The sequence below is a fragment of the Plasmodium yoelii genome (genome assembly GCF_900002385.2).
Source record: "Plasmodium yoelii strain 17X genome assembly, chromosome: 10".
Taxonomy (NCBI): domain Eukaryota; phylum Apicomplexa; class Aconoidasida; order Haemosporida; family Plasmodiidae; genus Plasmodium; species Plasmodium yoelii.
Window position 1 is genome coordinate 853110 of NC_036182.2, and position 13110 is coordinate 866219.

At 17.8% G+C, this 13110-nt stretch overlaps 2 protein-coding genes across 2 annotated transcripts; both read right to left on the minus strand.

Moving 5' to 3' along the window:
- Window positions 1-5195: 5195 nt before the first annotated feature.
- PY17X_1018800 (conserved Plasmodium protein, unknown function) lies at window positions 5196-10260 on the minus strand (the record flags this gene model as incomplete). The annotated part of the gene is made up of 7 exons (XM_022956240.1): window positions 5196-5252; window positions 5386-5491; window positions 5615-5730; window positions 5891-6026; window positions 6112-6176; window positions 6268-6484; window positions 6569-10260. The coding sequence occupies 7 exons, from the start codon at window positions 10258-10260 to the stop codon at window positions 5196-5198; spliced, it is 4389 nt and encodes a 1462-aa protein (XP_022813309.1).
- Window positions 10261-11731: 1471 nt separating this feature from the next.
- On the minus strand, window positions 11732-12225 carry PY17X_1018900 (selenoprotein, putative; the record flags this gene model as incomplete). Its single annotated transcript, XM_022956241.1, has 2 exons — window positions 11732-11759; window positions 11846-12225. 2 exons carry the CDS (start codon window positions 12223-12225, stop codon window positions 11732-11734), a joined length of 408 nt encoding a protein of 135 aa, XP_022813310.1.
- Between the last annotated feature and the right edge of the window lie 885 nt (window positions 12226-13110).

The window sequence follows — 13110 nt, forward strand, 5'->3', positions numbered from 1 at the left end:
AAAATATATTTGTATTTGTTTAATATGATATTAGTTTTAAACTATAGTTTGACTGTAATTTTGTCTTTATGTAGTATGTCAACAATTTATATTGTCAGCTAAATTTAATATTAAAGTTCATTTATTTCATGATAGTTTATTTGTAATTTTAAACAAACATGTTTTAATAAAAGGATCATAATAAATATTATGTATTTTGATTAAATACACAAAAAAAGTAAAAAATTGGATGATTAAAGCAGACATATTTACCATTTCATGTAGATGATAATATAATACAAGGTGCTATGAAATTCCCAAGGATCCATTAATTGGAATTTTTTTTTATCATATGTACAACTTGTATAATTATGTATAATATTAAAATGATTGCATTTTTTATTGTTATAGTTAAAGAGGTAAAATGTGATAAGCATAACTATGTCATTTTATTAATATTAAAAGATAATGAAATAAAGGATAACATATATAATTATTTATTTAAGCGAAGGAAGTATTTACATGAAAAGGTTTCAGTATGTTAATTTTGATAGATGTATTTCTTTATATCATAACCTGAATTCATATATTGTATATAGTTAATACGTAAAAAGTTTAATGTTTTGCATGAAAGGTTATATAATTTTATAAATTAGACAATATGTCTATTGTTGACATGTTATGATTCCATATACCTCAAAAGGTTACCATAAGTTTCTTTTACATAAAGTTTGAAATAAATAGTACTATTCATTGTCTTTGTATCGATAATACTAAATTTGATTTATGCTTATCCAAATTATTTATAATATTATAGTTTTTTATATATTTGGAATTATATAATCTTAACAAAAAATGAAATGATGCAAAAGCGAAAATATTACACATTGAAATAATATTTATTGTAAACCTAATTATTCCACAAAATTATGAAACAAAGAAATATGTTAAATAAAGAATGTGTATAAAATAATTTTTCTATAATATATTTATTGCTATATTAATTTTATGTTAATATATAATCATATTTACAAATTATATATAATAATTATATTTTACTTATTAATAACATGTAAATAAATAATATAAATAATATAAAATATATTAATAAAACAAATAAAAATAAAAAATAAATATTAATATATAATATTAAATTATAATAAAATAAATATTAATATATAATATTAAATTATAATAAAATAAATATTAATATATAATATTAAATATATTAATAAAATAATAAAAATAATAAAATAAATATAATTAAATAATTTAAATATATTAATAAAATAAATATTAATTATATGTATTAAATTATAATAGAATAAATATTAATTATATATATTAAATTATAATAAATATAATATAATATTAAATAAATATAATAATTAAATAATTTAAATAAATAATAAAACAATAAAAATAAATAAAATAATATTAAATATAATATATAAATATAATTAAATATTAATTATATAGTATAAGTAAAATAATTAAATAATATTAAATAAAATAATTATATAATATAAATAAATATTAAATAAAATTAATAATTTATTAATTAAATAACAATATATATATAATAAATATTAAATAAATACATAATAATATAAATAATATAATTATTAATTATAATTAAAATAATAATTATTTTAATAAATATATTAAATAATATTATTTATTATTTTATTTAAACATAATAATTTAAAAATAATAATTAATTATTAAATAAATAAATTTTAATTAAATATATAACTATAAAAGGATTTAAATAATTTAATATATTATTTAATTATAAATATAATTAATAAATGTAATACTAATAAAATTAATTTAAATATTTTATTTTATTAAATATATAATACGCTTAAAACAATTAAATTATTAATAAATATAATAAAATTAAATAATTTATTAAAATTAAAAATATATAATTTATTAATAATTATTTAATTTATAATATTATTTAATATAAATGTGTAAATAATAATAATATAATAATAATTTTATATATTTATTTATATTTAATAATATTATATTTAGTATATTATATATTTAATATTATTTAATTTATTTATATATTTATTTAATTTATTTATTATATTATTTAATTTATTATATATTATAATATTTAATATTATTTAATTTATTATATTATTTAATTTAATTTATTTATATATTATAATATTTATTATATTTATTATATATTTAATTTAATATATTTATTATATATTTAATTAATTTATTTATTATATATTTAATTAATTTATTTATTATATTATTTAATTAATTTATATATTTTGTAATATTTAATAATATTTAATTTAATGTATTATATATTTATTATTTAATTTATTATATATTATAATATTTGTTATAAAAATTAATTAATATATAAAACAATAAATAAACAAATTAATATAAATATATTATTTAATATTTATAATTAAATTATATATAATTCATATGTATTTAAATATATTTATTATAAATTTAAATCATTTATATTTAATTTAATAAATAATTATTTATATTAATTTAATGAAGATTACATAAACATATTTTATATTTATAAATATAGTAATATGGTTAATTTTTTAATGTTATAATTATTTAATTATATCAATATTATTTGTGTTTTTTAATGTCAAAATTAATCAAAATATATTTTGTTAAGAAATAAAACTATTATTATATGCATAATACAATTATAAGTTTTATAGAATTATTTAATGATGAGTAAATAACTATAAATTAGACCTACTAAAATTAATTATAATTGATCATTAAGTATAATATATTTATCACTTTTTACTATTTTAACTATAAATATATGTAAATGCTTAAGTAATTTTAGTAAAATGGTTTTATTTTATAACGATCAAGATATAATTTTATAAAATTATTATGATTTTACAAATTTTGAAAAGTAGACAATATTATTTTATAAATATAGAAAGCATTAAATTTTCTTTGAAATTAGATACTTACGATAGTCAAATATAATTATAGTTAACACATTCTTAGATTAATGAAACAAACATTATATGGTGTATTTTTTTGTATATGTATATATATTTTGAGGATTTATATGAAAAACACTAATTTAAGATTATAGAAATGAAATTATAATGATTGTAATCCGCTATACCTATCTATTCATTTATGAAATTATAATTATTGTTCATATATTATTTGTATGATATCCATTACATATATGAAAATGTATTAAAATTCAATTAACCTTTTTATGTTTCTCAATGTACGAAACCGTTTTATATAAATATCTTAAAGTGATTTTGCTAAACTGGACATAATATCATTTGTTTGTGGAATTATATATTAGTGCAGTATCATTCAAAATAAATTATTGTTTTACACATGTAAACAATTATATTCTACCTATTTTTTATAGTGCATTTAAATATAGTAAATAAAGTATATAACATTGTTACCCTTTCCAATACTTAAATATTTAGTTCTAAGCATGATAATATAATCGTATGATTATTTATATGATTGATCACATTCATGATATATAAAATTATATTCAAGTTTAATAATTTTGAGAATTTATTTTATATTAAAATAAAAAAACACAAATAATTCATTGTTTGTTTTTAAATGGATTATAAAAGGGTAAAATATTATATTAAAGACCCATAAATACATATTTTGGGGTATCAAATGAATCGTTCTAATGATATTTAGTTTTTGATCTACAGTATTTCAGTTATCTAGTAATACTCTATTATATTGAACTATTTAATAAGCATTTATTAATCGATCAAAAAATGGGCATTTCAATAGAACTATAAGCAATCCACTTTAATGTAGATAATGTACAAATTTTTAATTATATAATTTTAAGACAATATGTAATTCAAAGGGTTAATAAAATACGTTATAAATCGTCACAATTAAGTTTCATAATAAAATGATAAAATATATAGACTTAAAGAATTTTTGCATTATGAATTATATTTCTGTTATATAAATTTTTTACAAAGGTTATTATTTTTAAGCATTGATAATGAATTAGCATAAGTCAACTTATTATTCCCTTTTAAACATTTAATTATTTTCCATTCTTTACAAAATCCTATTGTAAATAGTTTTTCCTCATTTACTTATGTTGCAAAATGTTAACACCAATTTTCTTTAATTTATGCCATTTATAACAAGATTCTTTGTAGAACAATAAAATTTGCATTGAAATTATAAAAGTATATTTATATAATTTGTATCTCTCCTAAAATACTAATAAAGTGTGTATTAATAAAATGAACATTCTCAAACTATGCCTTTAGAAAATACAATTTATTGAATATTTATATTATTTTTAAAAGTAGACATAACCATACAAATAATTTACTGTTTACCATAATTTTAAAAAAATATTATTGAAATTGGAAATTATTGTTTCACATTATCCATATATTAAAAACGGTAATGTACAGAGTTTACAAAATATGACTTTGAAATGATGAAATATTAAGAATCGCTATAAAATAAATAGCTTTGATATACGAATAAAGAAATTTATTATAACAATAATATTACATAATAATGAAAAAATAAAATGCCCTTGAAGTACTGTTGTGTCTATAATTTTAGTTAGAAAAATTGAATTGTAACCAAATAAATGTAAATTTCATATTAATAATTATTTATAATATAATGCATTTTTGTATGATTTGATGATAACATAAAAGAAATATATATTATTGTAATATAAATTACTTTTAGGATAATATTTATCATTTTGATAATGATTTATTACACATTCACAACCCGTTTAAATGTATATTTTTTAAATGTGTATTTATTTATAAATTTACTAACGTTACATAATAAAACAGGAAGATAATAATATATACTTTATATCATTATGATAAACCCATATATTTAAAACTAATCTTAGCTACTTATATAACAATAGCATTCAAAACAATTTGAGGTTATACATTTTTATAAGATATATTATTATTCTTTAAGAGAATATTTCGTTTTTTGTTAATATTATAAAAATATTAAGTATAATATTGCCTAAATTTGTAAAAGTTTAACAATGGTTTCATTAAAACATATTGTAAATAATTTTGACAAACAAATGCATCAATGCATATAATGAAAAAAAAAATATTACACAAAAAAAAAGGTGATATTTTATTATATATACAAATGTGTAGATTTTTATTATATATAAAAACATATTAATTAATAATGACTGATGCTATTTTTTTAAGTTGAATCTCCTTGTCAGCTAATTCCTATAATAGAAAAAATATATAAATTAAAGGAATTTAGTAAAAGTAATGCTATAATTATGTATATGCGTGTCTTAATTATTAAGTTAAAATAAATTCGATATAATGAATTAAAAATACATGTAAAAATTATAACCTTTTCTTTGAGCATAAGTTTTTGGGTTTTTATTTCGCATTCTTCAGTCTTTTCATAAAGCTCTTTTTCTAACTTCATTATTCTATTTTTCATTTCTTCTTCATTTCTAAAAAAATATCACAAGCACATGTATAATATTTTATAACTGTTGTATTTTTTAACAGGAAGCATTATAAAATAAATGCATTTTTTATAATTCTTATGCACTTATTTATTATTTATATATTACTTTTCATAGTTCATAATATATCTCTTTGATATTTCCAGATTTTTATTGGCATTATTTAATTCTTCGCTTAAGTTTTTATTTAATCCCGTGAAATTTTCAATTATTAAAGTTTGTTCCTAAATAAAAAGAAAAAATTGGGTTATTATAATTTTCCGTAAAAAAGTCTTTGGTTGAGTATATAATGTAGCTTCGTGTGCTCATTATACATGTTCTATCTATTATATATATAAGAATAATGTATCAAATATAATATGTTTTATGTGTTTAAAATATTACCTTTAATTCATTATCACTTTTGCTTATTATGGTTTTTAGCTCTTGTATATCATTACTAAATTTTTTAATATTTTTGTCTTTTTCATCTAACTCTTTTTTTTTATTGCTCAGCTCTTTAACAACAACAATTAATTTTCTATAGAAAAAAACGAGAAAATAAATTTTGAATACTAAGTATGTATTTAAAAAAATATATTATAAAATAATAAAAGTGTAATTACTTGAAAGTTCCTTCCAATTCATTGTTTTGGTTTTCTTCTATAGTTTTTAGTTTTTCATTTTCACTCTAAAAATAATAAGAAAATAAATAATTATACATATATGATTGTGGATTTAATATTATTATTTTGTTTAATGTGTCGCTTTGATTTTATTACATTAAGGGAGTTTATGACATTTATTCCTTCATTAATTCTATTAGTTTGGTCATTTAATTTATTATTTAATGTTTTATTTTGACTCTGTATTTGTGTATATTTTGTTTGAAGGGATTTTAATAGGGATTCCATTGAAACTGTCCTATTTTTTATATTTACATTTTCTTCTTCTGTTTCCTTTTTTTGCAAATACATTTCTTCATACTTTCTTTGAAGCCTACATTAAAAAAAAATATATAATATAATATGTTTACTCATTTTATATGATATTTTCATGATATTATTTTTTTTTCATGCATACTCGTCTATAATATCATTTTTTTGAGAAATTATATTTTCCAAATTATTTGTTTCTTGAAGTTTCCTATTTAACTCTATTTCGCTTTCTTTTTTAAGTTTTTGGATTAGGGTATTGTGAACATTATCCTTTTCTTCTATTTCTTTATTTAATACATTTATAACATCTTTGTATCTCTCTAAATCTTGTTTATACAGTTCTAATCTCGATTGAAATTCATTAAATTGAGAATTCATGTTTTTTATTTTGTTCGAATAAAAGCTAATGTCAGATGATCTAGTTATATTATTGTGCAATAAAATGTTCAATAAATATTTTTTTGAATATTCGTCTGCGTCTTTTGAATAGAACAGAAAATTATGTAATAGAAAATTAAATAAGTATTGCGTATTATAAATAGTGTCAAAATAAAAATTAAAAGAACTTTTTTTATTTTTTACTGTCTCAAAAAAAATTTTATCAAAATTACGAAAAAAGGAATTTTCATAATTTGCATTTTCGTATTTATATTTTAAAGATGGGAAAATACTTTTATTTCCTATATGCTCATTGTTTCCCATGTTTTTAGAAAAGTTTGCAGTCATGTGCCTTGGAAAATATTTATCATTCTTATCATTTAATAGAAATTTATTTTCGTCTTCATATAAGTATTTTCTATTTATGTCATCACGGTCATATGAACTTCTTTTGTTTAGTTTGTTTAAGAAGCTATTGTAACTATCATCGTCTTGTGATGTTAAATTTTTTTTTGAATTTCCTTTTAAAAATCCTTTATAATCAATAAAATTTTCCGTATAGTTATCTAAATAGTTATCTAAATTATAGTAATGTCTAACGATATTTAAAATGGCAATTTTCATATTTGCAAGTTCAATATTTTTATCAATATCTAAAATAGATTTTTTATACAATAGAAAAGATATTGAATAGATACAATTATAAATTATTAAAGAGTCTTTTGATTCGTATAATGAAGATATCAAAAATGTTAATGCCCCTGATTCATATAAAGCTTTGTGTATTTTAATAATATTAGGTTGGTTGTTATAATGAATATTTTTTATAAATACACTTGACTTTAAATCTGCTGTTTCGTTTAAATTATTTGTTTTTTTATTCAAAGAATAATTTAATAAAAGTGATATATATCCACACACAAGTTTTATGTTTTTCATGCTAACACTTTTTTTTAACTGTTCAATAAAATAATCTATATATTCAAAAGTATTTTCATGTATATTTTCATAAAATTTGGTTTTCATTAATGTGAATAAGAAATTAATAATAACAATTATGTACCTTGTCTTTTCAATATTTTCTTCTATGGGAAGTATAGGACTTGATGAATAAGAACCTGGAATTATATGTAAGGTAGTTAATATAACTTTTATAACAGTGTTTCTTTCATTTAATTTTATATTATTAAACGCAGAAACAAATATTTCCTTCTGTAATTTATTTGGATCGTTTTCATTATTTGACGCATAAGAATAATTCATATTATTTGCATTAGACCCATTTTGTCTATTTTCATTCATATATAACATATTTGAATTTCTCGAACTAAAATTATTTGTACTTAGATATGTTCCATAAGTAAAGTGATTATTTGTATTAGTTTGAATGTTATCTAAATTATTTTTTTTTACACAAAATTGGCAATATAAATGTATGAACTTTGAAAAAATAAGAGAATTGATAGTTGCTAAATTTTTATTTTTATGAATAGTCGATAAGAATAGCATGTTTATATTTTCATTTATGTTGTTAAAAATCGAGTTAAATTTTTTATCTTCATTATATTTCATAATATAATCATTATTTTCGTTCAAAATGTGAAATATTGTTATTGAAACATTTGGAAATTTTATTAAAATTATGTAAAAAAGAAATGATATATTAGTTATTAATTCATAATGCTTATTTGATAATAATCTGGAAGAGTATGTAACAAAAATAAAAAGTACTTTAGTTATATTTATATTTTCTTCAAAAAAATAAACAAATTTTTTATCATTAAAACAATATATAAGTGTGTCTACAATAGTTCTCATTCTCATTATATTACCATTATTTACGATATTTTCAAAAAATAGCATTGGTGAAAAATAGTTTTCTTTTTCCAACTCTTCTGGAAAAAATAATATATATGTTTTATATAAACTCATATAAAATTGTTTATAAATTTCAACATCTTCATATTCATTTAAATATTTATAATATTTCGATAAAAATATCTTTAATTCATTTAGATCATTACTTGAATTCATAATATTTTCTCTAATAAAATCTAAATTCATTAAATTGTTAATAATATTCAAACATTTCAATAATATATTACAATAAGATATTTTATTTTTTCCTAGAAAAAATAATTCATCCTTCCCATCTACAAATGATGACATATTGTTATTTGTTGTTCCGTTCAATGCATTAGACGAAGCAAACATACTATCTTTTCTATTTCTTCGTAAATTATAATCCGCATGTAATTTAATCATATCATTATATAATAAAGACTTATCTTTTATCATATCTTCTAAATAAAAGTTTAACAAATTTAATAGATAAAAAAATATTTTATAAAAATAAATATTATTATTGCATATCCTGAAACTGTTACTATCTTTATTTTGTCTTAAATAATTTTTATTGCTAATTCCATTTATATCATTTGTGTTACCATTATTGTTATTAATTGTATTACTTTGATGAAAATTCGAGCTAATTTCACTTGTTACTGATCGATTTCTAAAATTTGAATTTGTAAATTTTCTTTTTATATCATTTTGTAAATCATTAACATTTTCGCTACTAATATATCCACTATTGTTTTGTTCATTTCCAAAAAATTCTTCATTTTCCATATCTCTTATATTAAACGTAGCTATATTACTACTTATATTTTCCAAACAATGCAAACATAAAATTAATAAATAAATGTTGTTATAATAATTTTCATTCGTGTTATCTCTAAAAAAATATACTTTTATATTATTATAAAATGATGATAAATTCCTAGTTTGTGTACTTAAAGAATATTCAATTAATCTTATAACATAAAAAATGTATTTTATTATATCAAAATTATCTTTTTTTATTTCATTTGGTTCCACATTATCATTTGTATATACTTTGGAATTATTCTCTAAATATTTTGTCTTATTTGTAAAATCTTCTATTAAATTAGAATTGGTATTATTATGTTTAATCCCATCATTTCCATATAGTATTTTCTTAATGGCTTGATTTTCATTATTTCTTTCACCATCTATTATATCCCCATTTCCCAAATCATTTTTTTTTTTTATTTCTCCTCTTAACATATAATATTTAAGTTTATCTGAAATACTAAAAATGCTTATATTATATAAACATTCTATGTGTCGCTTATTTAGTAAATCAAATTTTAATACATAATTTTCATTTCCATATGTCTTTTCATTATTATTGTTCTCAAAAAAATTCACCACATTTTCATAACAATTCCGGTATATATAATTATAATAGTTTACTAATTCACGCATACATTCTTCATTATCATTTATTAAATCTAAATCGTATATATTATTTTTGTATTCCTCGAGGCACAACGTCAAATATTCCGGATACTCATAATTGAAAGTTTTCTTACTTTGCGAATATCTTCTCGTTTCTTTTTTATGGAGATTTATTAAACTATCCCTTTTAAGCATCTTTTAACTGTACATTGATGTGTAATATATACATGTATTCTCCTATATATTATTTTATATGTATGCGAGGTTCCTTAAATAAACATATACACATACATAATTATTTACAAAACATATCAATTACTATTTAAATAAGATAAATGACTAGCATAATATTATTATTAAATAATAAAAGATGCATTTGCATCAAACAAAATATTAATCCTTTACAATGTGTCTAAGATTTAATGAAAAAATTTTAATCGTGTTTCTTATGCTTTGTTTTTCTTAAATAAATTGAATGTATCATTTAAACAATATGATGCCATATCAACTTAATTAAAAGATCGTCAAGCAAAAGAAATAAAACAAAGAAAAGAATACATAAAAAAAATAACACAGAGAATATAATTACAAGGTCAAAATTAAAATTCCTTTTTTTATAATTTATCACATATATAAAATAATTTTTAATTTGATAAAATATATTTAAAAAAAAAAAAAAAACGATAATTGTATATAATATTATGTATGCCGTAATGTATCCAATATTATGTATGTAATAAGTTAAAGCATGTGTACATTTTTTAGATGTAAACGAACTTAAAAAATACCAATGTATTTTATTTAAAAAATATATTATTATTATTATTTTACGATTTTTTTAATACTGTTTATTATATATTTTTTCCCCCACGTGTTAGCTTAATTAAATGTTATGTATATATTTTTTTAAAATGTGTGTGCATGTGCCCATTTAAAATCCGTATTAGCATTTTTCATACTTTTGAAAAAAAGGGTATATATATTATTTATAATTATATAATAATACATATATATATTTATTTATTTAAATATCGAATATAAGAGATATAAAACAAGAAAATTAAATTCTTTATGCCAAAACATAATTGGGTCCTTGGAAGTGTATATTTATTTTTATTTATTATTTATTTATTTTATTTATTTGTTATGCTTTTTTCAACGAACAAATGCTATACAACATATTGAAATTAAAAAAATATAATAAAAATATATATATGAAAGAATCACAAAATTGAGACAATTGTTTTCGTTTATAAGTTTTGTAAAAATTGAAAAAAAAAGTAAAACATATCTATCCTTTAATGCATACACATAAATAATATTATAAACATGTAGTAGGCACATTTAACACTTTCTGTATGTTTGAAATACAACTAATCATAATTTTTGTGTAGCTAAACAAAAACATCTCATTATTCAAGAATTCAGTTACGAATTTTATCTTTGAATAAATCATTAGTTTTTATTATTCTACTAAAACATGGATATATTAATTCCCTTTATTATTTTTCGTTAAAGGATGAATTATAGAGCACATAAAAATCATTGAGGTGATGAAGAGTAAGCATGGATGATCTTAAAAAATTTCAAATCATTTCCCCTTCTATGTTTTTAATAAGATCTAAATTATTTTAATAAATTTTATGGGCTCTTTAATTCATCCAAATTATCGTCAGGATGCTCTACCTTTGTATCTAAAAAAAAAAAAAAACATATAATACATATAAAATGAAGTAATCAAATAATGTTACTTTTATTTATTATTAAATGATTATATAACCTATCTCTTATAGACGGCTTATAATAATTCGAATAATCTTTAAAATGACTAAATGTTGATTTATCCTTAGAATTCGATTTTGGTGTAGATGAGTCTAATGTTTTATTATTGTTTTCCTTATCTGTGTTTTTAAGATTTTCATTCATTTTCTTTTTATTAATTATCATTTCTTCTTCCAGTTTTTGTAATTGCTTTTCTCGTGATATTTTCATTTTTTCATATATTTCATTATTTCGTTTAGCTTCGGAAATTTTACTCTTATATTTCACATATTTATAAACAACTATAATAAATAATGCAATCATAATTATGAACAACACATTTTTTATTGTAAGAAAAGTTGTCCCCATTCCGGAGACGTTATACTTTAATTTGTCCATTTTTAATAAAATTCCAAAAAAAATCTAGTATAACTGTTTTAACAACAATAATAACTATTGTGTTAATAATGAATAAAATGGTAAATTTCCCATCTTTTCTTCTTAATCAATATAGTAAAAAAATAATTTTTAATATTTAATTTTGTATTAATAAAACATTTTATTATTAATTGTATTAAAATAATAAATTTTAGAATTAATATTTACAAAAAAAAAAAAAAAAAAAGAAAACAAATATTTCGTACTAAAATATATAGTTCAATTTTTTAAATGTGTAAAAATTAATCATATTTATTTCAAACACTTTCATTTATGAAATTATTTTCGATTTTTGTTAATTCTATATTATTTATATGGTTACGCTAACTTATATAATAGGAAATTTTTTATTTCTTTATTTTCCTCATTTTTTAAAAGAAACGATTTATAATTGTCTCTTCGTATCCATAAAAATTGACACAAATAAAGATGATAACTTATTGTATGTATAATATTTATTCATTTTACTTTATTTTTTATAATATCATTGTTTTTTCAAATTATGTAATACTATAACACGGTGTACCATAAAAAGATATTTACATATTTTCGTAATGCCAAACCTATTTAATTTTTTTTTTTTTATCAATCACAATTTTTAAGTAATGAAAATATAAAATGCAATTCTTTGTTTGGTATAATAATTTTAATCTCAATATCATGATTTTACTTTTTTTTTGTCTACTTTTTTTAATACACAAATAGATATCATTTGATACCCCTTATAAAATACGAGGAAACATTTAAAATATTTATTACATACTTAATTATATCGTTTAATGTGTAGGCACCGAAATTTTATCCCTCTTTATATATCTGTATCATTGTTTTTTCTTACTTTTCACC